This window comes from Cuculus canorus, unplaced genomic scaffold, assembly GCF_017976375.1.
Source record: "Cuculus canorus isolate bCucCan1 unplaced genomic scaffold, bCucCan1.pri scaffold_54_arrow_ctg1, whole genome shotgun sequence".
Classification (NCBI taxonomy): domain Eukaryota; kingdom Metazoa; phylum Chordata; class Aves; order Cuculiformes; family Cuculidae; genus Cuculus; species Cuculus canorus.
In genome coordinates, this window is record NW_026527841.1 from 151,562 (window position 1) to 176,921 (window position 25,360).

At 47.8% G+C, this 25,360-nt stretch overlaps 1 protein-coding gene across 1 annotated transcript; it reads left to right on the plus strand.

Annotated features, from left to right (window-relative positions):
• The first annotated feature begins 1,295 nt into the window (after positions 1-1,295).
• On the plus strand, positions 1,296-6,177 carry LOC128850695 (centromere protein P-like). The gene is made up of 4 exons (XM_054055674.1): positions 1,296-1,331; positions 3,906-3,985; positions 5,694-5,785; positions 6,056-6,177. The coding sequence occupies exons 1-4, from the start codon at positions 1,296-1,298 to the stop codon at positions 6,175-6,177; spliced, it is 330 nt and encodes a 109-aa protein (XP_053911649.1).
• The last annotated feature ends 19,183 nt before the right edge of the window (positions 6,178-25,360 follow it).

A 25,360-nucleotide genomic window follows, 5' to 3' on the forward strand; every position in this document is an offset into this window, starting at 1 on the left:
AACAAAGCTTTAAACATTTCAGCCTGTAAGACAAACATACTTGGTTAGATTCTGAGGTGAGTCACATGAGAGTAAGTTGTGAGTAGTTCTCTCCAAGTCAGTTCTGTTGTGTTCCAGGTTCATTGGATTTAGATATTTTATAAGTCTCTCTCACCTGTGCAACAGACACTTTGGAAAAATCAGAGGAAATTCTTGGAGAAGTCAGCACTGCATTTTAGCAATGTGCATTAAGGACACATAAATTGCAAGACCAGTTCTCATAAATCATAGAATCATGGATTGGGTTGGGTTGGAAGGGACCTCAAAGCCCATCCAGTTCCACCCCCTGCTATGGGCAGCGACACCTCCCCCTGGATCAGGGGCTCTGAGCCCCATCCAACCTGGCCTGGAACCCCTCCAGGGATGGGGCAGCCACCACTGCTCTGGGCAACCTGGGCCAGGGCCTCCCCACCCTCATTGTGAAGAATTTCTTCCTCATATCTAATCTAAATCTTCCTCCCTCCAATTTAAAGCCATTCCGCCTTCTCCTATCACTCCATGCCCTTGGAAAAAGCCCCTCCCCAGCTTTCCTGGAGCCCCTTTCAGCACTGAAAGCTGCTCTAAGGTTGTAACGGAGCCTTCTCTTCTCCAGGCTGAACTACCCCAACTCTCTCAGCCTGTCCTCATAGCAGAGGTGCTTCAGCCCTCAGATCATCTCCATGGCCTCCTCTGGACTCCTCCGATGGTTCCATATCCTTCTTATGTTGGAGATTGTTGAGGATTATGCTGATTGTTTAATGCCTCTTGGAGCTTACTCGTGTTATTGCTGGTGTACTACTGCATCACAAATTGTCATCATTTCTGCAGCTAATTTGTATTTGAATTCCTGAAGTTAGGTTGATGTTGTTATTTAAGGCCTTGGTGCTCCCATTGTGTGTAGGGCTCCAGTGGGTGACAGCACAGCCTGAGCTAAGCAGAGCACAACCATAAATCACCCCAAACCAGAGCCTCTGTGGAGCAGCTGTGGCAAATGTAGCAGCTGTTCCCTGCTGTAGAGCGGCTCCTGGCAGCGCAGCTGGCGCAGTGCGCATTGTATCGCGTCTTCCTGAAGGACCGGCGAGGGCAGGGTTGGTGTCCAGTGGGAGCTGCTGTTCCTCTGGGAGGGGAGCAGCATGTTTTCTTGTACGTGGCTTAGAAGCAAGTTTGTCTGCTTTTAGCATTGCCCCTGCCTTGCCTGTTTGGCTCTGCATTCCAGGTTGTGGCTCTGAGGCTGAGTGACTGAAACCACGTTCCTTGCAAGAGCTGTAGCCTGCAGGATGCTGCTCTGCAATGCGGAACAGCTGAAGAAGAAGGTATTTGTGTAAAAATAGACACTACGAGTGTGTTCATTCAGACAGCACTCTGTGTGTGTGTGTGCGCGTAAGATCGGTCGTGGGAGAACGGGAAGACTGTGCATGCCATCGTGATGCTCTTCCTGTGTGATTTGAGACCAGTTCTGTTCTAGTTCCCCTAAGATATCCTGTTTGGACTCCTAAAGGAGCTGGAAAACCCATTTCCATCCAGAAGTAATAATAGCATGAGCTTTTGGTTTTAATCATAAACTGACATTTAAAAGTCATCTGAGGAAAGATATTTCTTGATTAAAGTCAGTTTGTGCTTAGTGCAGCTGTGGCTGATCCTTCCCATCTGGCATCGTGCTGCTGGACGTGGCGTCTGAGGCACCCAGCGACTTCACGAGGTCCCGCAGGAGTTACCAATGTTCCTGAGGGACCTTCCAGTGTCAGGACCACCCATTACCCTGAATTGTCAGTTCTCTCTTGACCCCGGGTGCCGTAGCTTTGCCTCCCACCTTTTCCCCACGGTTGATCCAAGGAGCCACCTGAGGGGAGAGGGGCAGCCCGCGTCCGGGGCTGTCAGGGCTTCAGCTCCCATGTCCGATCTGCCTGAAGGGAGAGGTAGGTGTTTGTGTGTTTTGTGGATTGCTAAGATGTGGCCTTTCCTGCTAAGAAGGTGGCTTTCATCCCAGTCCTGTGAATTTCACACCAGATCAGATTCTCTCTGCGTTCAGATGAATCGCCAAACTCAGCCTCTACTTAAGGCACAGAAAAGCTGCTTCCTCTGCACAGAACCCAGCAAAGCGGCTGCTACCAGGTAAGAGGGAGCTTTCAGACAGGAGAGAATCACAGCCTTGGAGGCCTCCTAGAGATACCACCGCTTTCTGTCCCACATGAAATACCCCCACGAGCCCCATGAAGGAGTTGGCTGTGGCTGCACAGGGGTTCTTAAACAAGTCCTTGGCACGTTCTGCAGGGCTTTGAGAACTGGAGCGCTTGTCTAGTGCTTCTCATCGTTTTCCTTTGTGATTCCCAGTATGGGCAGATGAGGATAAAACATGAGTCAGTGTTCAGCTGTTTTAAACTCAGGAGCTCCTGTGAGAGAGGCACCGGGGTTCCCCAGCTGCAGGCTGATCTGAATGCCTGGAGTTTGCTGCCTGGAGCTGTAGAGAAGCTGGATTCCCTGAGCCCCAAGATACCAGGCGCATGAAGGCATGTAAGGAATATCAAAGACCTGGCCCATCGGATGGGCATCGTTCCGTAGTGGCCTGTGATCAGCCACGTTTTCGTGTTGTAACTGCCAGGCATTTTGTGGTCCCTCGTGTGTCTTTGTTCCCAGGACAGATCCTGGTCTGCTTCCCCATGAGAAATACAGCACTGAGGACTTCATAGAAATTAGCACTAGCAAATTCCAAGTGTTTGATATCATTTGGCATTCTGCACCCCCCCTTCAGTCTGTCATAAATTCCTAAACTGGAGCAAGGTCACATCTGGCCGCAATCTCAGGCTGCCAGATGAGGAGCAGCCCTATAAAACCCAACTCCTTCTCCTGTGTGCTTTTCAAAGCTGCACTCCCCAGGTTTCTTTCTGCAGGACGTGCCGCATGCCCGCTGAGCACCACACAGCAATTTAGGCTGACAGGTTTTTCACACCTTACAAACTGCAGTTTGCGGAGTACAGCTTTGTATGCCGTATGTAAGGCAGTACGAGCAATTACAGCATCACAGTTCTCACGCCAATAGGCAGCATCTGGGTTCCATCCTCTTCTGCAATCACACGTCCCTGCAGGGTCAGGAATTGTGTTCTTTCCCGGTGTTTTGATGTGTACACAGCTCCTCATACTCCGAGCACCCGCTCGCCTTCCACACGGCGACTGTGCTGTTCTGTCACATGATTTACCACAGTTAGAGCAAAGGTTGTGTGCTGGGTAGTTGAGGACTAGCGCCGGAGGCTGCGAAACGCCAGCAGTCAGTGATGGGATGAGGCTCAGGCTTTGTGCAGCAGAGTGACTGGAAGTGGCTCTCATGCCCAGTAACAGGGACAGTTGAGAGTAGGTAGTGGTTGTTTCTGGTTTATCATTTTCTGTTGTCCTGTCATGTTCTGGTCACAGGGGGTTTATCTGTATCTCACTGCCTGTGTTTCTTTGTGCCTTCGAAGTGCTGTAAGGACCTCGGTGACCCCGTCTCAAAGGCAGCAGCAGACAGTGCTGATAGGGGGACTGGGTTGTTCCTGCGAAGCGGCCTTGGATCAAACAAACAAACATAACACGACTAAAAAATACTCTTTCATGATTTCCTGTGTAAGGGCTTCTACGGCCTCTGTACAGGTGTGCGATCCTGGCCTGTCTGAAGTGACGCATCTATGTATCCCTTGAGAGCACATAAATGGCACTAAAATCCCCGAACAGTCACAACTCGAGTGGCACCTCAGAATTGAAAACATTGGTATCATTACTCTTAACTATTAGAAGCGTGGGCTAAACGTGGCAGTGAACTGAACCCCACTGCGGTGGAAAGCATGGGCTAGAAACCGCCTTGGCTGCTGTGATCTTTCTGACCTAATTTGCACCCTTTGGAACCTGTTTGTTCACAGGGCAAATATCCTGACATTGTGACCCTTCAGGAAGGACTGCAGGGCGATTATATAACTCTGAGGAACCCCCTAGTTTCTGGGTAAGCCGATACATCCAGTTATTGATTCACAGAGCTAGAGGATTGTGACACACCTATCGACAATCTATACAGAGTCAGTCTGCTTGAACAGAAGTCACTCTGTGCTCTGTAATGTCTCTAATGCACTGCAATCAGATGATGCGTCTTCCATTTTAGGGCTATAACCACACATTAAAAACACAAGGAGAAAGAAACAGAAAAAACCAAAAAAACAGATATGCCAGCCCCATGCCCTGCTAGGTCAGGCAGGCAGGTGTCTGCCTACCACGCGTGCCTGCTCCTTTAAAAAGCCTGGTGGAAAAATGAAGAGCTCCAAAAGACTTTTGGTTTGTAGTTTAAGAAAAAATATCTGTGATTGTCTTGGGTTTGGGAGCTCATGCTCCAATGAAGAGTCTGAATTCAAAGTGTAGGGATGTGGGATGTGCTGTCCCTCTCACACATCAGAAAACGTGTCCAGCTCAGCTGGGCTCGAACCGGCTTGGTTTTCTCTCCACATTACATGAGCAGAGCAACGGGAAGAGCACGTGCTGAGGCCAGTGTCCCTCTCGCTGGGCCAGGGGACACTGACCACCCTCCTCGAGGAGCTACAGCAGGGTTTTCCACCTGCTCCCCAGCAGTTGCGGCTCATTCTTTCTGCTGTGGCAGGAGGGGCAGGGATTACAAACCCTGGCGGCAAAGCACAGCGCTCCAGTCATCTTGTCGTTAAGGAATGGAAAGAAAACTGCAGTTACCATGGTATTGAAGGCAACCATGGCTGCGCTTTTCTATTGTTTTAAGAAGGAATCAGTTATGTGTGGGAGCAGATCGTTCTTCTGCCACACACACTGGATTTGTTTGGGCTCCCTGCTGGATGTGTTCTGGTGGGTTTGGGTTTTTAAACAGAGTAACAAACCCTTGAAGTTGCATGTAAGATAATAGTGATCTCTGTCAGAATTCTGTAAGGGCCAGGAAAAGTCACTTTTTGCGAAGTGATCAGAATGCTCTTCTATTCCATCTTCTCTGTAATATGCATTAATTTATATGGAACCAGCTGGAAATAAGGCGTAGCTCCCTCCATGGTATTTTTTTTGTGGAGCTGGCAAATAAACCATAATAGATCGTTTTAAATGGCAGATTTGGCACTTAATGCTTTAACTCTGGGCTGCTGAAATGAATATTGTCAGACCATCGCAGTTAGAAAATAAGCAGCTTTATTTTACAGCCTTTCTTGGGGCTGGCAGGTGCCCAGTCCCAGCCCATGGCCCCTCTCGCCCACCACCGCAGAACCAGAGAACTTCAAACCATTCACAGGGCTGGTACCAAACGCTTGTGGATTGATTTGTTTGCAGAATCCCAGAACAAACCACACTCAAATTCTCAGAGGCTTCTTAACAACGCATTTGCAAAAGGCTGACAAATCCTCTTGAAAGGGGACATTTACAACCGCAAATGTTCCACCAGCCCCAATGAAGGGAGCATCCTGCTGGCAGTGAGCAAGTGTTGTCAGATCAGCTCTGGGGTGGGCAAGCCTCGCTTCCAGTATGGAAGCAGGGGTCAGAGGGGAACACACAATACAGGGAAGCAGATGGGATGTTGTTCCAGGGTAATCCCTGCGCACTTGACTGAAGAACCCTGCACGTGGCCCTCTTGCAGACACGCTGACGGCTCAGGAGAAACCTTGACCCCTATGCCCCACCCCCCGGCCCGCTGTTCTGTGTGCACCATGCAGGCTGGAGTTACTGATTGTTTGGAAGATACACATGGATGAAGAAGGGAGAACGACACCTGTTCTGGACCTCCTCACTAAAGTACCGGAGCAAGGTAACAGCTTTCCCTGCAAGGCCCCTTGCTGAGTCATCAAGCAGAACACGTCCCCTTTCTTGCCCAACATCTCTCTGGCCGAGACAGGAAGCCATCTCGCCAAGCTCAGGCAAACCCATCCCCATCGAGCAGGCAGTTGAGCTTCACCTCCCACACAATGTAGAGGGGCTCACCCATCACCTACCCCCTCCTCCAGAGAGCAGGTCACCCCTTCATCCCCACCCCTGCCACTGTCTGACACCCATGTCCATCGTCATGTTCTTCTTGCAGTCCTGGAGCACAAGATGGTGACGTTGAGGAAGGCCCCCAGGCACTTCCGGAGCCTGCTGCTCCTGCTGGGGGTCGAGGCGGCCATTGAGAACCTGATCAGAGTGGTTGGCTTGCGGGAATGAACACCAGCCTTGCTTACAACAGGTAGCGATTTCAAAAGTAGTTTTAATTAAGATATTGTGTTACACAGTCCATAATTTTAATGAGTATAAACATTAAGTTATTTTCCATTTAGAAATTATACTCATAAACCATGCTATCTGTACAATTATGGCACGTTATATATAAATTGTCATGACATGAAAATAAATACAGCCATTTAAATACAAAAAATGCCAAATAAAATAGTTACATGTACAGAGTGATTTCATTATAAATCTCTCTCTGAATCATTAATGTACCAGAGTGGTTTGTATCTTCTCAACGTTTCCTAGACACCTGGAAAGTGTTAAAAGATCATGCACTGTCAAAATCAAGTCCATAAAAATCCATTTCACAGCTCTGTAAAGTACAGTGATTTTAAAACAATGAGAGAACAGGAAGAAACCCTCCAGGACAGTTACGGAGCCTTCTCATTAAATTAGGGGGAAGGAGACAGTGTGAAGGTCTCAAAGACGGACTATGCTAGAAAGAACAAAGGACATCTGCATGAAGAAACTGCTTCCCTCACTCCCCGATCAGACAGCGCTGAGCTGGACAAGGACCATCGCCAGTCCGTAAGAGACAGATGAGTTCACCGTTGCCCACCACCACTTCGTGTCCATTCCCTGCATTCCTGGAGGGGGAAGCTCCAGTAGGCAACACAATATGAAAGCACCACGTTCCATACATTCATCCCTGAAGAAATAACAGGATCAGGCGGATGCCCCATGCCCTCCCTCAGATGGACCATTTGTCAGCGGAGTTCTGCTCAGCACCAGCGCTCACAGCCAGACCTTCACTTCACCTCTTCTGGGGTAGAGAGGGACCGCCGTTGTTCCTGGAATACGAGGGGCCAAAACACTGTCTCGGGACTCTCAGGTAACACTGAGAGACTTTCTTTTCAAACCCACAGCTGCTCCAGCCATGCAACCAACACAACTGCCAACTCTGTCTATAAGTTACAATGAATTATTCTATAGCAATAGCAAAACAGAGAGACAAACCAAGAGCTGAAGCACCAGTGTGTTTAACGTTCACTATGTGATCACTTGAACAGCCTTCTATTGTTCTGGTAGGTCAGGAAGGACCAACAGACCAGACTGGTTTCTGTCAGTCTGCAGCTGGGTAACGCCAGAGATTCAGTGTTGATGAGCAGCAACCCTACCACAGAGGATCCTGTAGGGTGTAAGGCAGGTTAAGGTCAAATTTGGGATCCAGCAGAAGGGCAAAATACATTGCTGCTTTATCGACCGGCATGGGACTTGTTTAGCTCCTTAATATAGCCTTTATTTCATTTTTAGCTCCTTCTTGTGTGAAAATGAACCCGTTTGGTTCATAGGTGCAGTTACAGCATTGAAACCTGAGACCTTCCATGGTGGCCATTCCACCCTTCCTCCCCTTGGCCAGCAGCAGGGGGTTCTGGGTTTAGAAACAGCTCTTTGGAAAGCAGGTGCTACCACAGCCACCAGCCCCTCACGCTGCTGTGGCGGCCGGTTCGGGGAAGAGCAGCCCCAGCCCCTCTCCAGAGCTGCACGCTGCCACTCGAGGCAGAACACCAGACTGCTGCTGCGGGGCTGCTGCCCATGGCAAAGCTCCACTGCTGCAGGAGTGGTGTCACTCTGTGTTTCACACCCCTCCCTTGACCTGTGCCAACAGACAGGGACTGCAGTGTTTGCCTTTTGAATGCCTGGTAAAACGGAACAATGCACATACACCCCTGAGATCCCAACAAGGACCTGGTTTTCAAATGTTAACCTACAGTCCCTTGTACAGCAGCACCCGTGAGAGCCCACAGCACCCAGGCACAGCACTGCAGCCCTCTGCATGCATCAGGGTTCCCCAGCTGCCGTAGATCGTGTCATAGCACCCTCGCTTTGAGCAGATCCTCACTCTCCAACTGAGGACCTTCCTCCAGGATAGCTTTTCCTGCAACACCTCGAGCTTTCAGCTGCACACACCATCGCTGAATCACTGGTGTAGTGACACCAGCCTGGCTCCAGTCCTTAGCCCAAGGATGTGACCCCTGCACCTTCATAAAATCAGATGCTGTCACTTTTGCCTGTGTCACCTAAAAAGAATAAGCCCGAAAGCAGGTGGTCTGCTATGCAGTAGGTGGGGCACCAGCTGAATGCTGCCAGCCTCCGACACAACCCAATCTGAAAGAACCCCTAACGCTGAGCACACATTATCGTTAGAGCTCCGTTTCAGTCAGGGAAGAGCAAGCTGTGGTTTCCCTTTCAGTACCAGCACATCATGTACAGAAATTGGAGATCACTGTGGCAGATGGGTGAAGCCCAGTTGTCACAATACTCCAGGACACCTACCTGTAACCCCTGCCCCTTGGCTTCTGAAGCTTTAGGCAGATACAAGGTGAACACGGAGCCTCTGGGGGCGGCCTGGCCTTCTCAGTCCCAGGCACAAGGACTGAACCCCGTCCCCAGCACTCCAGCATATTCTTGTTCTCTGCACAGTATTTTATTGTTACCACAGACAGTCTCCATGCTCTCAAGTCCTTTTTATAACACAAAGCTTTTCTGGAATGGCTCAGCTCTGCCTTCCTCTGCACACTGCAACACACCGGACCATGCAGACTTACTCTCAGGAATGACTAACAGCCTAAGAAGAGAAAGTGCCACACATGTCCTAGGTAGAGGAGAAAACACGAGCGGGAGAAGAAAAACTAAACAGAGCAGGGCAAGAGAAAATAAAATGCTAAGAAGACAATGCTGACATAGTGACAAAGTCTAGAGAAAGGAGGAAAGACCACAGCCAGCACCAACTGAAAATATCTGTAATTAGAAGGAGGAGACATTCTTGAAGCCCTGCTCCTATAAGAGGATCATCAACATACTTGAATCACATTTTGGTTTTACCAGACTTTTCTCTAAGCACGACAGCAGCAGAAAGGCGACAGATAACCCATACATGCACTGCATTCATGGGCCTTGCCTTCCTCTGCTTCCCTCTGAGCTACTTCAGAAACTTCGCTATCCCTTATTAAACTGAACACACTTCCCATTCATCTTCCTGATCTGAAGCAAACGGCCTCCCTGTATGTGTACTTCACATTCATCCTTATTTCTGTTTCCCTAAAGTTAATGGCCACAGTGCTTTTTGTAGTTCTTTCTCATGGGAACACTGCCACTGAACCGTACAAAGCCGTGGCTCGGCAGCTGCTGCAGCTCACACGTTGCCAGCACCTCTCAGGTACCACACCCCGAGGACTCTGGAGGAGACTGATGGCAGAACTGGAACCTCCTTCCTCTCAAGCTCTTTTTTCTCCCTTGGAGAACTGTGCTGATGCTTCACTTTCACCCTCCACCTCCAATTCTTGATCATTTTTAATCCCTGTTAAAGCAGATCCAAGGTAACTCGCTTCTGTTCCTTCTCGAGCAGAAAAACCTTCTGTCACAGGCCAAGGAACTGTCAGACTGTGTCCTGTTCTTTTGCATGTTCTTTTGCAACAGAAGGGACACTAAAACCACCCTCTGGCAAAGGCTATTCCATCAATATTTCATTGTTTTGTCCAGGTTTCGTGGCTTTTTAGCTGCTGAATTGGCAGTGAACAGCAAAGCTTTCCCGCGACACCAGCTCTGTGCTGCTCCTCACCCATCCTGCCCAGCAACAGTTGGTAACGCTGCCATGTCTTCCTCAGCATCACCACTCTCCAATGTTGATCGGCCATATTAACGCATCCTCTGTTGCCACCACTCTCCTTATGGAAAGTCTCACCTTCTAAACACTTGAGTCATGATCTGTCCTACACAAAGGCCTAGACAGCAGTCACACAATCTTAGTTACATCAGAAGATCTCAAGTTTTCTCCTGCCAGAGAGATGGGTGCGTTTCAAAACATCCCTTGTTCTCACTCCTGTCAGTCACGGTTCTCTCACAGGTTTCCTGTTTCCCCTCAGGCTGGTTACTCGCTTACCTGGGGGCTTTTATCAGCAGCATGTGTTGAATCTTACCTTCTTCTGGTTCGGGGGAAACTTCAGAAACCGCAGCACCACACAGCGCTAGAGGAAGACAGGAAAGAAAACAGCTTCATTAGCATTGAAGTACATTAGAATTTCTGAACAGCACAATTGTCTGATCCCCAGATCCACCCTGCCTCAGTCAGTAGGGGAAGAAAAAAGCAAAGCAAAGCAAGCATTTTAAATCGTTTCTTCAGTCAACCCAAAATCAAATACCCATCTTTTTCCAGACCTGCTACCTCTGGGAAAAAGTACAAGCCCCACTCTGATATCACCTGCTTACAGTATCAGCCCAGATAACAAAGTATAGAAACACAGCAGTTACCAGCAGCAGATACAGCGCTCTATGGATGAACATTAAACCCTGCTGCTCCTGAGCTTGCGGAGCAGCAGGTTTCCAAATATTTTACCTTAAAAAAAAAAAAAATCACTAATTTTTGTCGTTTTTACAATTTCTATCAAATTTTGTAACAATTCAAAACCCTTCATGTTTTCAAAGTACGCAAATTCTGAAGACAGCCTCAGCCTTTAGTTTTAAGAGCTGGGATAAAAATCTTTTGTAGCTGTCCGAAGTACATCAAGCCTTTCTCCTTGAGCCTGCTGAGTGTCACAAGTCACACAGTCACCTGAAGTACCTTCCTTTGAATACAATCTCACTGGAATTAACCATTAGATTTGGTAAACAGAGTGTTTAAGTGAAAAGCAAATTCTGACATAGTATTAAGGAACCTACTAGGTGAGGCAACACAGGGCCCTACCTCAGATTAGTCAGCCTAAGTATCTGATTCTCAAGACACTCGCCCCCCTGTGGCGCTGCAGCCCCTGCAAGAGGCAAGTGGCTGTTTCTGGAGTCACCTCCTAGTGTCTCCATTCAGGTCTCTCCCAGACACACCGAGAATGACTTGCATCCTCCTGAAAGCACTACCAAAAACATACCGACACGCAGCTTTCCTGACAGGGGCAACGCAGACTGAATGTCACAGTACACTTCAGGTCTACGGAATCAAAGCTTCTTCCCAAATAAATGACTTGCCATTCAAAAACTTCCCTCAGCCAGCTCCATCCCTTCCTGCAATGCACAGGTTACACAAGCACACTGCCACTGGACAAAGGTTAACCCATCGGTTATCAACAATGCCACCTACATCAGAATTATTACCGTTGCAAATGTTGTTCCACATTTTCATGCTGTTGCATTCCTGAGTCTCTTCACTCTTCCCTTGGAAATACTGTGGGTGGTTTTTACCATGAGGGTTTTTGCCAGTCATCTTAAATTCTTAGATCTGTTATATTTACAGATTGCACATTGAAGATGTGACACAGAACTGAACAGCCTCAAATCCCGAAGAGAACGGACTCCTTCAGAGGCTGCTCCTTGGCACTCTGAGAATCACATCACCTGGATCCTAATATTCCCTAGATTCCATTCCCTACATGCATCCCTGTAAGCCCTTCCACTGCATTACATTTCCATAAACACATCACTACCATCCAGGTGGCTGGGTAATTGGATAATAATCCTATACAAATGAAAAGATGAAAACACAGGCTGCAAAAATCAAACAGAGAAAAGAAGAAACCATGCATGGAGGCAGGCAAATATAATACAAGAAATGTGAAGAGAAATGTGAAGAAATGAAAGCCTCACGTCTTTGGAAGAAGCAAGGCAAGCTAGGAAAACAATGAATTCAAAGCCAGAATTCTGTGCATAAAACTTCTTTAAACTCCTGTAGCTCTTTCTCTGCAAAGATGTTCAGCATCCAGACAGTGCCAAAGACTGAAAAAAAGCCATCAGAATATCAAACATGACTGCTCTCACCCTCACCAGAGAACAGCAGTTTGATAGCAGATAACAAACGTCCTTAATAGCATCCAGGACCCTACCAAGGCTACAACAAAAAACACTTCCAGTTGCTACAGAGAACTCAAAACAAACGACAGCAACAGGGATATCGAAACCTGTGTCTCTTGAGAGAGACTGACAGTGCCTTGGCTGCCAAGATAATATACGCAGGATCCCCTGTTCTGGAGAGGCACAATCTCCAGCCACAGCACTTTGAGACTCCAGCCTCAAGCTTGTGGTCCCACCAAGAAAGGCAAACCTGATCATGAAACAATTGTTTGGTTTAAATCGTAACTGGTAGTTAGCAGTTGCCAATAAGGAGACGAGAAGCTGTGGGACGGGCCGATGACCACTCCTAACATATCTTGGGATATGAATAGATTCACTAGGTTGGAAAGGACCTACTAGATCATCGAGTCAAACCATTCCTAACAATCCCTAAACCATGCCCCTCAGCACCTCATCCACCTTTCCCTTAAACACCTCCAGGGAAGGTGACTCAACCTTCCTCAGCCTCTGCTGGTGCTCAATGACCCTTTCCACGAAAAACTTTTTCCTGAACCTCCCCTGGTGGAGCTTCAGGCCATTCCCCCTTGTCCTGTCCCCTGTCACTTGGGAGAAGAGGCCAGCTCCCTCCTCTCCACAACCTCCTTTTAGGTAGTTGTAGAGAGCAATAAGGTCTCCCCTCAGCCTCCTCTTCTCCAGGCTAAACAACCCCAGCTCTCTCAGCCGCTCCTCATAAGACTTCTTCTCCAGCCCCCTCACCAGCTTCATTGCTCTTCTCTGGACACACTCTAGAGCCTCAACATCCTTCTTGTGGTGAGGGGCCCAGAACTGAACACAGTACTCAAGGTGCAATCTCACCAGTGCCGAGTACAGAGGGAGAATAACCTCCCTGGACCTGCTGGTCACGCCGTTTCTGGTACAAACCAAGATGCCACTGGCCTTCTTGGCCACCTGGGCACGCTGCTGGCTCACGTTCAGTAGTCTGTCAACCATTACCCCCAGGTCCTTCTCCATGCAGGTTTCTAGCCAGACTTCTCCTAGTCTGTAGCACTGCATAGGGTTGTTGTGCCCCAAGTGCAGGACCCGGCATCTGGCCTTGTTAAACCTCATACCATTGGTCTCAGCCCAGCGGTCCAGCCTGTTCAGAACCCTTTGCAGAGCCTCCCTACCCTCCATAAGATCCACGCTTCCACCCAGCTTAGCATCATCCACAAACTTGCTAAGGGTGCACTTGATGCCTTTATCCAGGTCATTGATAAAGACATTGAACAGGGCTGGACCCAGTAGCGAGCCCTGAGGAACCCCACTTGTGACTGGCCTCCAGCTGGAGTTAACTCCATTGACCACCACTCTCTGGGCCCGGCCATCCAACCAGTTTTCAACCCAGGAGAGTGCACACCTGTCCAGTACGGAGGCAGACAGCTTCTGAAGCAGAATGCTATGAGAAACTGTGTCAAAGGCTTTACTGAAGTCCAAGAAGACTACATCCACAGCCTTTCCCCCATCCAGTAGTCGAGTCACTTTGTCATAGAAGGTGATCAGGTTAGTTTGGCAAGACCTGCCTTTCATGAACCTGTGTTGACTGGGCCTGATCACCCGGTTCTCTTGCATGTGCTTCATGATAGGACTCAAGATCACCTGTTCCATGACTTTCCCCGGCACTGAGGTCAGACTGACAGGCCTGTAGTTCCCCGGATCCTCCCTGCAACCCTTCTTGTATACGGGCACAACATCAGCCAGCCTCCAGTCCAGTGGAATTTCCCCACTCAGCCAGGACTACTGGAAGATGATGGAAAGGGGTTTGGAAAAAACATCTGCCAGCTCCTTCAGTACTCTTGAGTGGATCCCATCTGGCCCCATAGACTTGTGGGTGTCTAGCTGGGCAAGCAAGCCTCTAACCGCCTCCTCTTGGATCATGGGAGCCTCATTCTGCTCCTCTAACTCCTGGGTTTGTACACAGAGGGAACAACTTTCCTTACTATTAAAGACGGAGGCAAAGAAGACATTAGGTACCTCAGCCTTGTCCTCACCCCCTGTCACTGTTGTTCTTTCTGCATCCAATAGGGACTGAATATTCTCCCTAGTCCTTCTTTTATTGTTAATGTATTTATAGAAAGATTTTTTATTATCTTTCACAGATTTAGCCAATTTGATTTCTAGGTGAGCCTTAGCCCTCCTGATTTTTCCCCTGCACGATCTCACTTCCTCCCTGTAGTCCACCCAAGACGCCTGTCCCTTCTTCCAAAGATCATAGACATTCCTCTTCTTTTTGATGCCTCTCAAGATCTCCCTACTCAACCAAGCTGGTTTTTTTCCCCTACCGGCTCCTTTTCCAGAACATGGGGATGGCTTGCTCCTGAGCTGCTAGGATTTCATTTTTGAAGAGCGCCCAGTCGTCGTGGGCTCCCTTGCCCTTAAGGACTGTCTCCCGTGGGTCTTTGCCAACCAGCCTTCTGAACAGTCCAAAGTCTGCCACCTGGAAGTTTCATGTGATTGTTCTGCTAATCCCTCTCTTCATCTTACCTAGAACTGAAAACCCTATCATCTCACGATCACTTTGTCCCAGGCATCCTCCAGCAGAAAGAACAGTTTGCTGGTCTTAGTCCCCAAGAAGGTTATTTGCAAGAACCTTTCTTCTCCAAAGAAGTTACTGCAGCTATTATTTCAATCTTACTTAGTGAAGTCCGGGAACAAAGCAATCCTTGGTAGTTAGGCCAAAACATGATTGGCGCCAGTCCAGGTAATGCCAACAAAATTGTTCAGAAGTGCAGAGAGAAGTGTTACCTTCCTTCTGCTGTTACCACCCCAGTGCACACAGCTTTGAAACAAGCTTCTGTATGTAAAGATGAAGAATTAGCCTGTCCAAACACAAAGCCTGGGAAACATCACTTCAGCTCCTGCGTTTCCAAATGCTCAGGTTCACGTCATTTGTTATTACTCTGTTATTATTCCAAACAGCAAACGCTGACTGGTTTTGTCTGGAGGCAAAGCCTTACTCTAACATCTGGTTCTGCAGCTGCCCAGTGCAACTAGAAGATTCTTATCTAGTTGATTACCTACTTAGGTTCACATACGCAAGATCTACTGGTAGAAACGAAGGCCCTTTGTGGAGCAATGTCTTAGTCCACCAGTGTCCCCATGCTATTAATCTCCCTCACTCCAGAGTCAGGAACTGCGGTATCCAAAAACTTGCCAGTGTTTTTGTAAGCCCTGTACGCAATTTCCCATCACAAAGTTCCTCACCTGCCCCCACGCTCTGCTGGTGATACAGTCACTTTGACAAGGCATGCGATACGCAAGGAGAAGACGAAAGCCCACCTTTGTTTTAAAGGTGTCCATATAAAAGCCACAATCTTCTATCAAACACCACAGGGCGAAATTCTCCCGCAGACTATAATAAACATATCCTGACAATTATAGCTACACTATTTGTTGAAACCAATGACACACATCACCACCAGTCACTGCCCAAGGAGATGGAGATGCAAAGTTAATAACTTTTAGAAAGAACAGTGCCTGAAAAGGCTCTTGAATTTCTTTATGCAGTAAAAATTGTTGTTTAACTTCCTCTCTTTGGCTGAAGCTAACGAGCTAACAAAAACTTAACAAACACTGCTTTAGGTCTGCCAGAGCTCTGCCACCACTGCAGGTATTCAACACAACCTGACCATCAGGGACTGACATCAGCATACAGCAATGGCACCCACCAAGACTGCATTCTATCTACACTTCAGTCAGAGGGAGGGCGAGGGGTTAAATTACACCGAGCTGTTATTCAGGCCCTACCTGAACACAGTGATACACAAATACTAGTTAAGGACAGTTTCGATGGGACTAAATATGAACTACAGAATTAGTACTGATATTAAGCTCTTTCTGCAGCAGCACACGGGAGCTGTGGCTAACTATAACAGAAATTGTTTGTACGCTATATTGAAAGTTGATGTTAAACAGCCCATTCAATTCCAACTCTAGTTTGAGGGGTTTAAACAGAAAACAATGGCTTTCTGGCCAGAAAATCAGATTTCTGGGAAGGAGAGAAAAGGACTAAGAGACATCATAGTGACATCTCAGACAGATAGCCACATGGAGGAGAGTCCCTTCTTCCAAGAACTAATAACATAACACACTGTAAAAACAGGCCACTACGCAAGCCCAGGCACCTCAGTCAAAGCTTACCTCCATGCTACTCAACACACCCCACCTGTAAAGGTCTCCTCGGCCAAGGTGTCGGCGTTCTGTGCAGTGTGGAAATGGGGAGATGAACACATACCGCAGACTGGAAAATTCTGCAGTTTTTGAATGAAGTACACATAGGAATATTTGTACAGATGGAGTGTCTTCCAGCCCCCTTTTGTTCTGCATAGAGTGGATAAGATCACACAGAACACAGTGAGGAAAGCTACGTTTCCTGACAATATGGAGGAAGTTTATCAATTGTTCACACTAAGCGCAAGAACATATTCAAAAATCAGAATAATACTCTTTTATTTAACATAGGACCCCCTTAAGAACAGTCTTTTCATTTCATTCCACAAATAAGAGATTTCTGTGTAGCACCATTCAGTATGTTAAACAAACGCCACCAGGATGTTTGCCTTCTTTAGCACAGAGCTCTCTGTTTGCACGCGACTTCAGGTGCTCATTCGCCTTTTTCTCCTGCAAGCTTACGCTCTAGATTCCCATGATGGTTAAGCATTAACTCAGGTCCCACTTCACAGCTAAGCTCTGTGTAACCCTGCGATGTGCAGATGGTACCAATTCCAGGAGAATTTTATGAATGCACTAGCCAGGAGCGAGAAGGAAGCGTTTGCCCTTCAGGCAAGCCACGTAATCACAGTGCCCAAAGTGATATCCACTTCTACACCCACAGTTCAAGGTGGAAATGCACATGGGAGAGAACAATGAATAAGCCGATCGATGCCTGGCCCTCAGCAGTCGGATAGTCTAGGTAACGTGACAGATGTCCCTGGCACCCTGGCTGTCTAAGAACAGGCAAGAAAAAACTCGTCCTTAACATTTAATAGTCTATCAGACACCTCATCTGTCTGTCAAAAGGTGAGTTACGCCAACAAGAACACAAAAACACATACCAAGCTTCTGTTGGTAAACTGCTCTAAACCTCCGCCCAGCAGCAAATACACACTGCCCAGGATTAAGGTGCCTCCGCCAGCTGCTGCTGTGCTGGGGAAACAAGGTATTTCAGGAAAATATTAATAGGGAGGGGAGGAAGTTAAAAGCCAAAACAACTTCATTCTTGTTAAGTAATAAAATGGAAAGCTAGAACAAGTTAATAATTCCAAGCATCCTGCACACCTCAGCTAGAAGAAACCTAAGCAAGCCCTGGGCAACTGCTCCATCAAATGCAGAGTCTCTGATCCTCCCTGAACAAAACCAGGAGGTCAGGACAGCGTTACTATGCGTCTCAGAATCAATATGCTGAGGCAAAGAAATCACCAGCTGAGAGGCTGAAAGGGAGGAAAGAACTGGAGAGGTGAATAAAATCAGCTGTTCAACTGACTGCTCCTACACAGCTCAAGAGTCAGCCAAGTCATTTCCACCAAAGCCACCAGCCCAGCACTGCTGCTGACCAAGGGCAGACACAGAGCAGCACAGGAGGTGGAGTGCGGCCCCAGGAACTCCACCTTCACTGCAGTTACCAAACACTTGGATCAGACAAAAAAAAAAATGCTTTTTAGATAATGACTTCATCTTATTGGCTGTGAAAAGAAACTCAAGAGTTCAACCTAGCACAGAACCCAAATAGGAAAATATTGATTGTTTTTAATGAAGACTAATAACCTCCTGAACTTGTCTGCAGAACTGGGGTTCAATTTACATTTTCAGTACATACAGATATCAGCATTCTCAAAAGTCACTTAGAACCAAAAAAAAAAAAAAACAAACCAGGTATAAGGTGGAGTTCGGATTTCCAAAGAAAGTCACCAGGCCAGGTCTGCTACAGCACTCTGTTATTAGCAAAGTAAGAAGACACCTCTGGAGGAGGAGAGAAGCATGGTGGTGCTGCTACAGTGAAGTGTTGCCGTGCGCTGCATTAGAGCACTAGACCAAAGACTCAGAGGATTTGTCTCCCATCTCCTTCTGCACATGGGCTGCATGTACCCATCTGCCTCCACAGAACCTAAAGCTCTGTTATAGTAAGAAACATTTTAATTGCTGCCTTTATCTTCTTTCTCCTCTCCACGTTCAGCCTTGCTGCTCCGTGCCACCTTCCCTTTCACCTTATGGAAGATCCGACTACACTGCCCTGCATTCGGAGCATCCTTTCAGTGCAGAAACCTGGGAAGGCCAAGGAAAAGGTAAATTTAACAACACTAGGGCAACATGGAATTGAAATCCCAATAGGAAAGTAAAATTTGACATAGATGTTGGCCCAAGCTGTTGACTCAGTTTTGGGTCAAGAAAGCTTTGCTGCTAATCCCCAGAACTGGAAGTGCTTCCAAGTTTTAATTCATTTCCAGTAAAAGCTTTGTCAATAGTGCCCCAGCAGAGTTAGGCCAATTAGTTATGACAGCTATGTCACAGTCATACCAGACTAGCCAAGGAACCAAATACAAACTGTCTTCTTCTCTTCCCAGTTAAATACCAGGCAACCAAGATCAGCACAAGGAAATGCAGTTTCATACAGGTGCCACAGGTCCCGAATTCCAACTCAAAATGGTCATTGCCTCCTGCTCCTTAAAACTTAAACTGTGACTTACAGCCAGGCAGACAGTTTTTCCTTTCTTTTCCACTGATGATGCCTCCTGATTGCATACTTGGCTCTTCAACAGGCTTTTATGGTTGCTTACTTCAGTGAATCTGGGCAGAAGCTCCTCAACTTGCTCACAATAAATAATAGTTTTAAACAGATCTTAAACAGCCATTACAACTGTGAAAGAAGGAACAAAGCAAAACATTATGTTTGGTCACCTATCTGTTTTCTAGTCTTTTCTCTAAACAAAGGGTATGCAGGTATGGGTTTCTGCTGGACAAAGTTCTGATAGTGTTCCCTCAGAAGAACACAGTGCTGGAGAAACCAGGTCACAGAAACAACCTACGAACTAGCAAAAAGGCAAAAGAGGTTTTAATGGTCCTTAATCCCCATTAAAGCTCTTGCTAGAATCTCAGTCCAACTCCTTCACACCTAAGGTTTGCTTCCTCCAGAAAGTTCCACAGAGCCAGAAGCAAAACTCCCCTGTGTTACATCCCAGAGCCTTTGTGAATCTTTGGATACCTCCAGAGCATGGAATCCACCCAAAATCACAATTAGCATAGGTGGAATTTTAATAGAAGAATCTCCTCAAGGATAAAAAAAGTTTAAGTTCAAGTCTTACCAAACCCAGGTCTTTCCCATGGGGTTTCTCAGGAACAACTTTGAAGTTTGGAGAGCAATTCCTCACTTCACCGATTTCAACAGGACAAAAACAATTCAGCCAACTCCACATAGAACAATAATGGAAGAAGAAACAGGACACACAGGTTTCTGAGCTTGTACATCATCAGAAAGTGCCTCAAGAAGATTCTCTCAGCAAGACAGCAATTAATGATCAGCACTGCTCCCTCACTGCCAAACAGGAGTAAACAGGAGAGCTGCAGCTAACCACTAATTCTGACCAGAAGCTTCTCACTCTTTCAGCAAACCCCACTGCGTCCAAACACACAACCTTGTCAACGGCCCTCTCTCAAAATAAGGATACTACAACAACATTTTCCACTAGAATAATTTGTCATTATTCTTAACAACAAACCAACCAGCCACAGGACATTTCATATCGCAGAAGTACTACAAGGAACAATTACCTAGACTGATGTGACACAAAGAATCCTTTCCTAAGAAGTTATTTTATTTTGACACCTCAAACCAAATTCACTTCCCCCATGTGCAGAAAGTGTCTCTCTGCACACACTCCACAGCCATCCTAACACGGCAGAAGCAGTTACAGATACAGAGTGAAATCAAAGACTCATGCTAAAACACAATACACCCCTTTCTCCCAGCAACCTCTGCTCTCTGCAGGCCCCTCAGAGCCAGATCAAGGAACAGAAAGGCTGCCTGCGAAAGCAGTACCAACCTCTTCCATCTCTACCCATGTCTCGAAGGAGACAAATAAAAAACCCAAACATTATTCACTTACTACAGGCACCAATGTTGGGAATCTTCTGACAGTCCAACGAGGACTTGATGCCCTCATACGGTCTCCTGAGCTCTGCTTCATTCACCTCCACCATCTGCCCTCCTGCCCCTTTTCTATTTCAGAAGCTCACGTATGCCCTGGAGATGGTTTATGCCTTCACTAAGACCCATCCCAAAACTCGAGGATATCTGTTAGACCTGCAAGCACTCCAAGATGAGAAGTAGGTCATCACAAAGACCCAAGGCATCTGAAGATACTAAGCACAACCTCCTACGAGCACACACCAAGGTTCCTCCAGACCATCTCATCAGATAAATAACATGGGAAGAAATTATCTTTTCTTGTACCACCTCCCAGCAGTCACCCGAAACACAAGCTCAATGTTCAAACGTATTATAAAATGAAGCATTTGGTTACATTAGTAGAAAGGGGTGTAAATCAACTGCAGACACATGCAGGAGGAATGTAAGCGTTTCATCTCAGAAAGCACAAAGTGGAGATTGCAGACAATTGTTTCAACAGGGAGAGGAAATACAAGTCATTATTTCTAGAGCTGCTTACACTACTTCTATAAACATCTGCAGGCTTCTGAAATGAAGCGTTAAGTGCCTCTGTAAGGGCAGTGGACTAAAATGCAGAACCACAAGTGAGGCTTTCCAGCTCTCTTCCGAAACACCAGGTATCTCCACCTTCGAAAGAGCCAACAGCTACAAGAAGATAACCTATGGCAGCGCCTCTGAGCCCTCGCGGAGTGGAGGGAAGGCGGGGTTTAGCCCTTTCTTGAAAACAGAAGCCAAATTCAATGCAGAAGGAGTGACACTCCAATAAAAACGCAGGGAGTGAGAAGCATCCTTTCTGAACTGCCTGGCTGTGTGATCACACTTGGTTTGGGGTTTGCAATCTGTGTCTGTACTGCAGCACTTCATGCATCTCTGAAACAGCAACCAGAATGAGTAACCAGAGCCCTGACTGGACGGCGAGCAGGGTGGCAGGAAAGTCGTTTGAAGAGGAGATTGTGATTCAACAGAATATTCAAACTGCAACCAACAGACAAGGATCTTGCAGACGCTGCCTGAAGGAATTTGCTGTGTTTGTGTGCTTCAGAGTGATCTTCCTGACCACCTCAGGTGCTGCCTTCAGGAACCAAACAGAACTGCCACCTGTATTCCTCACTAAAATCATCAGGTAGGAAAGTCATTTTGTTCATTTCCCACAAGAAGCATTTCATCAGGCTGCAAGACTACGCAAAGGCTCTGTGATCACAATGCAGCTTCAATTTTTATTAACTTAATCACAGCTGCAATAAAAAACAACATAAAAATCTTTATCACTGAAATTTGTACCGTAGTATTTTATGTCTTCCAGAACTTTAGCTTCATCAGAACTGAAACATTAAAGACCCATGGAAGAAGAAGTTTGAGTATGCACCATGCAAGCAAGCATGCAGCTCCAGAGTTAACAATGGCAACTGGAAATGCTTGGCAGGAATTCCATCTTTATTCATCAGATCACTGTCTAAATGCTGGAGAACTAATTAAAGTAACTCTGTGAAACCACCACCATAAGCAGAGACACTTTGAGTAGCCCTTGCCCTGCCCAAGTCCTCTCTTCTTAACCACATGAATAAGGCACAGCGATGCCCTTGCAGTGATTCTGGCATGCGTGTCAGTACAGTGTTCCACAGCAGCGCAGATCAATAACCGGTAGCGGGAAGAGCACATCGGGCCGCACTTTACAGCACTTTCGCCTCAACAACAGAGCATGTTCCACAGAACACCAGCTGTCAGTTGTCAGATAAACCTTTGTCTACAGGCCACTGTTCAAAGGCACTGGAACAAGCAGTTGCGTGCTGCCTGCATCCAGGGCTCGTCAGTACCCCCCTGGCAGGGCTGCCTGTTTGGCAGGTGACTTTTCTGTGAGCAGGTTTTTCATTTTGATTCTGCGCTACCTTTGAATGAACAGTGCGTTACATTTGGGCCTTAAAGAGAAAGATACAGGGAATGGAGCAAATCCAAGAAATAAGCAGAGTCACGAGAGGCCTCTGAACTGGCAACGCACCTTGTTCCGCTTACTCCTCATCCTTGCTCTGCACAACCAAGAACAAGCATGCCCAGATGGGCTGCTGCTCGCCCCAGCCCAACACCCCGCACTCAATACCTGTGCTTGCACAGTACCTGTTATCAGCGCTTCCAACCCCAGTCAGAGGGCAGGAGTTAAATGCCATTCCCCGGATCTTGCTCCATAAACAGCAAAGCAGCTCACGCCCTCTCCTCTGGAAAGATGGGGACAGTTGTATTTTGTTGGGGTTTTTTAAAACCTCTCAGATCTTCCAGAAGCAGGGAGGAAGAGAAGTTCACACAGAGGTCAGGGCAAGCTTTCACTCCACGTTCCAAAACACTACTATACATCACAAGGGGGAACACAGAAACAAGCGGTGCTCACACAGCTCCATCCTGATCTCTCAGTTACAGCCCCAGCACTTGGATCAGAGCATCCATTCACGTATTCCTTGCCACAACCGACTCACTGTCCCTCCTCATAGTATCCACACACAAAAACCTTGAACTGTGGAGATAGAGAACACAGCAAGGACAGCTAAAACAAACTTCACTGTCTTAGTGATGCCATTGTTCTATTCATGCAAACCTGAGAGTGACCTGGCATGAAATCACAAGAACGATGATTAATCATGCAAGCATGTCTTGTTAGTAAGAGGCACAAAGTAACAATCATCATCTAAATAGTATTTTATATGCTCTAGTTTTACACGAGTTTGCCTCGGCAGACACAAAGCTCTAAGACACAAGTTTTACTGCTCCAAAGCTGTCTATGAGGGAAAACACATCTACATCACTTTTACTCTCTCAAAGTTTTAGCACCTTGTTAAAAAAAGAACTGACACGCTTAGCAACTATTCTGAGTCTCTGACAAGCTCCCTCACTTTCTGGGTCTTTAAAGATATCGCAATTACATCACTATCAATCCATTACGCATTCTGCTTCCTACCATCCAGTGACTGAGCACCCTTTAAATTGTCTTTCTTCAAAGCTAAAATTTAGACAGGAAACAAAATCACTTACTTTTTGTAGCGTAAATATCTTCTAAAAAGTATTTTATATGAAGAAAGAAAAGGCAGAAACAAGAGCCAAAGAAGTGGTACTCATTTCCCACATGAGGCCAGGCTGAGAGAATTTGGGTTGTTCAGCCTGGAGAAGAGAAGGCTCTGAGAAGACCTCAGAGCAGCTTCCAGTACGCAAAGGTGCTCCAGGAAAGCTGGGCAGGGGCTCTTGATCAGGGTGTGCAGGGACAGGTGGGACGAGGGAAATGGCTTGAAGATGGAAGAGGGGAGACTGAGATGAGATCTCAGGTATAAATGTTCTCCTGTGAGAGTGGGGAGGCCCTGGCCCAGGTTGCCCAGAGCAGCAGTGGCTGCCCCATCCCTGGAGGTGTTCAAGGCCAGGCTGGATGGGGCTCAGAGTCCCTGATCCAGTGGGAGGTGTCCCTGCCCATGGCAGGGGGTGGAACTGGAGGAGGTCCCTTCCTCCCAAACCATTCTGTAGTTCTACGATTCTATAAGTTCCTCTCGTAAAGTTTGGATTTCCAGCATTTTCTCAGACTTCACATTTGTTAATGTTTTTAACATCTATGTTATGCTTATAATCCAGAAAGACGTCAAAACAATCCAATGTTTTCAGTCATTCATTTATATACTATTAAAAACAGTTTTCAGGACTCAGCTCTTATTGTAGCTTTTCCCCACATTTTTCCCACTTTTTATCATTTTGGCTTTACTGATTTTGGATCTATGAAGTATCAGGAACATTCTATGGCAAATCCATACCAGAATTTCAAGTGAAAGGCCAAAGCGCATTTAAAGCTAAGAATAGCCGCAAGTACCGCTTAGAACGAGCAATCTCTTCCCAGGGCGAAGGATCCCCATGGATTAGGGGAGCAAAGCTCACACGTGGGGCAGGGGTGCAATGACAGCACTCGGAGGAATGACACAGAACCTGCCAGATCGGGGCAGGCTTCGCGCTTTCGGTACCAGTGCTCGGAACCGGGCGGGTTTTGCTGGGTTCTATTCCAACCCCAGCCCAAGGGCAGGCGAGGGTGGCCCGGGGCACCCCCGGGCAACTGCCACGGAGGAGGGGCCGGTGGCGGCAGGGGAGCGGCCCTTCCCGGGGCCTCCTGACGGCTCTCGCACCCAGAGCCACCGGCTGCCCGGCCCCGGCTGCTGCCCCTTCCACCGCCTCCCACGGACACCACTCCCACCTCCTTAGAGGATCACAGTATCGTGGATGGTTTGGGTAGGAAGGGACCTCACGGCGCACCCAGTCGCACCCCCTGCCAAGGGCAGGGACACCTCCCACTGGATCTGGGGCCCCAAGCCCCATCCAGCCTAGCGTGGAACACCTCCAGGGATGGGGTAGCCACCACTGCTCTGGGCAACCTGGGCCAGGGCCACCCACCCCCCCAGGAGAACGTTTCCCTCAGGATCTCCCCTCAATCCCCTCTCCCCCTCAATCCCCTCTCAAACCCCGCACCCTGTCCGTCCCGCCTAGCAAAGTGCCCGGCACCCCCGAGGGGCCCCGGGGCAGGGACGGCGGCTCTGCGGCCCCGCACACCTGGCAGTGTGAAACGACGAGACTCTGATTGCCTTCCCCATGGTACTTCCATTCATTCTCATTCATCTTGTCGGCTTCCATGCCTGGGCCGCAGCGCCGTGCCCGCCGCACCCCGCCTGCCACCGCGCCGCCACGCCCATGGCAGCAGCAGCAGCAGGAAATCCCGTCCCCGACACAGGAATTGCCACCCCACACCAAAAGAAGCCCTACCCCCTGCACCACCCCAGCGACCCATGGGATCGTGGAGCGCTCTGGCATGGAAGCGATCTCAAAGCCCCTCCAGTTCCACCCCCTCCATGGGCAGGGACACCTCCCACTGGATCAGGGGCTCCGAGCCCCATGCAGCCTGGCCTTGGAACACCTCTGGGGATGGGGCAGCCCCCACTGCTCTGGGCAACCTGGGCCAGGGCCTCCCCACCCTCATCATGAAGGATTTCTTCCTAATGTCCAGTCTAAATCTGCCCCTCTCCAATTTAAGGCCATAGCTCCTCCTCCAATCACAACAAACCTCTGTAAACAGCCCCTCCCCAGCTTTCCTGGAGCCCCTTTCCCTACTGGAAGCTGGTCTAAGGTCTCCAC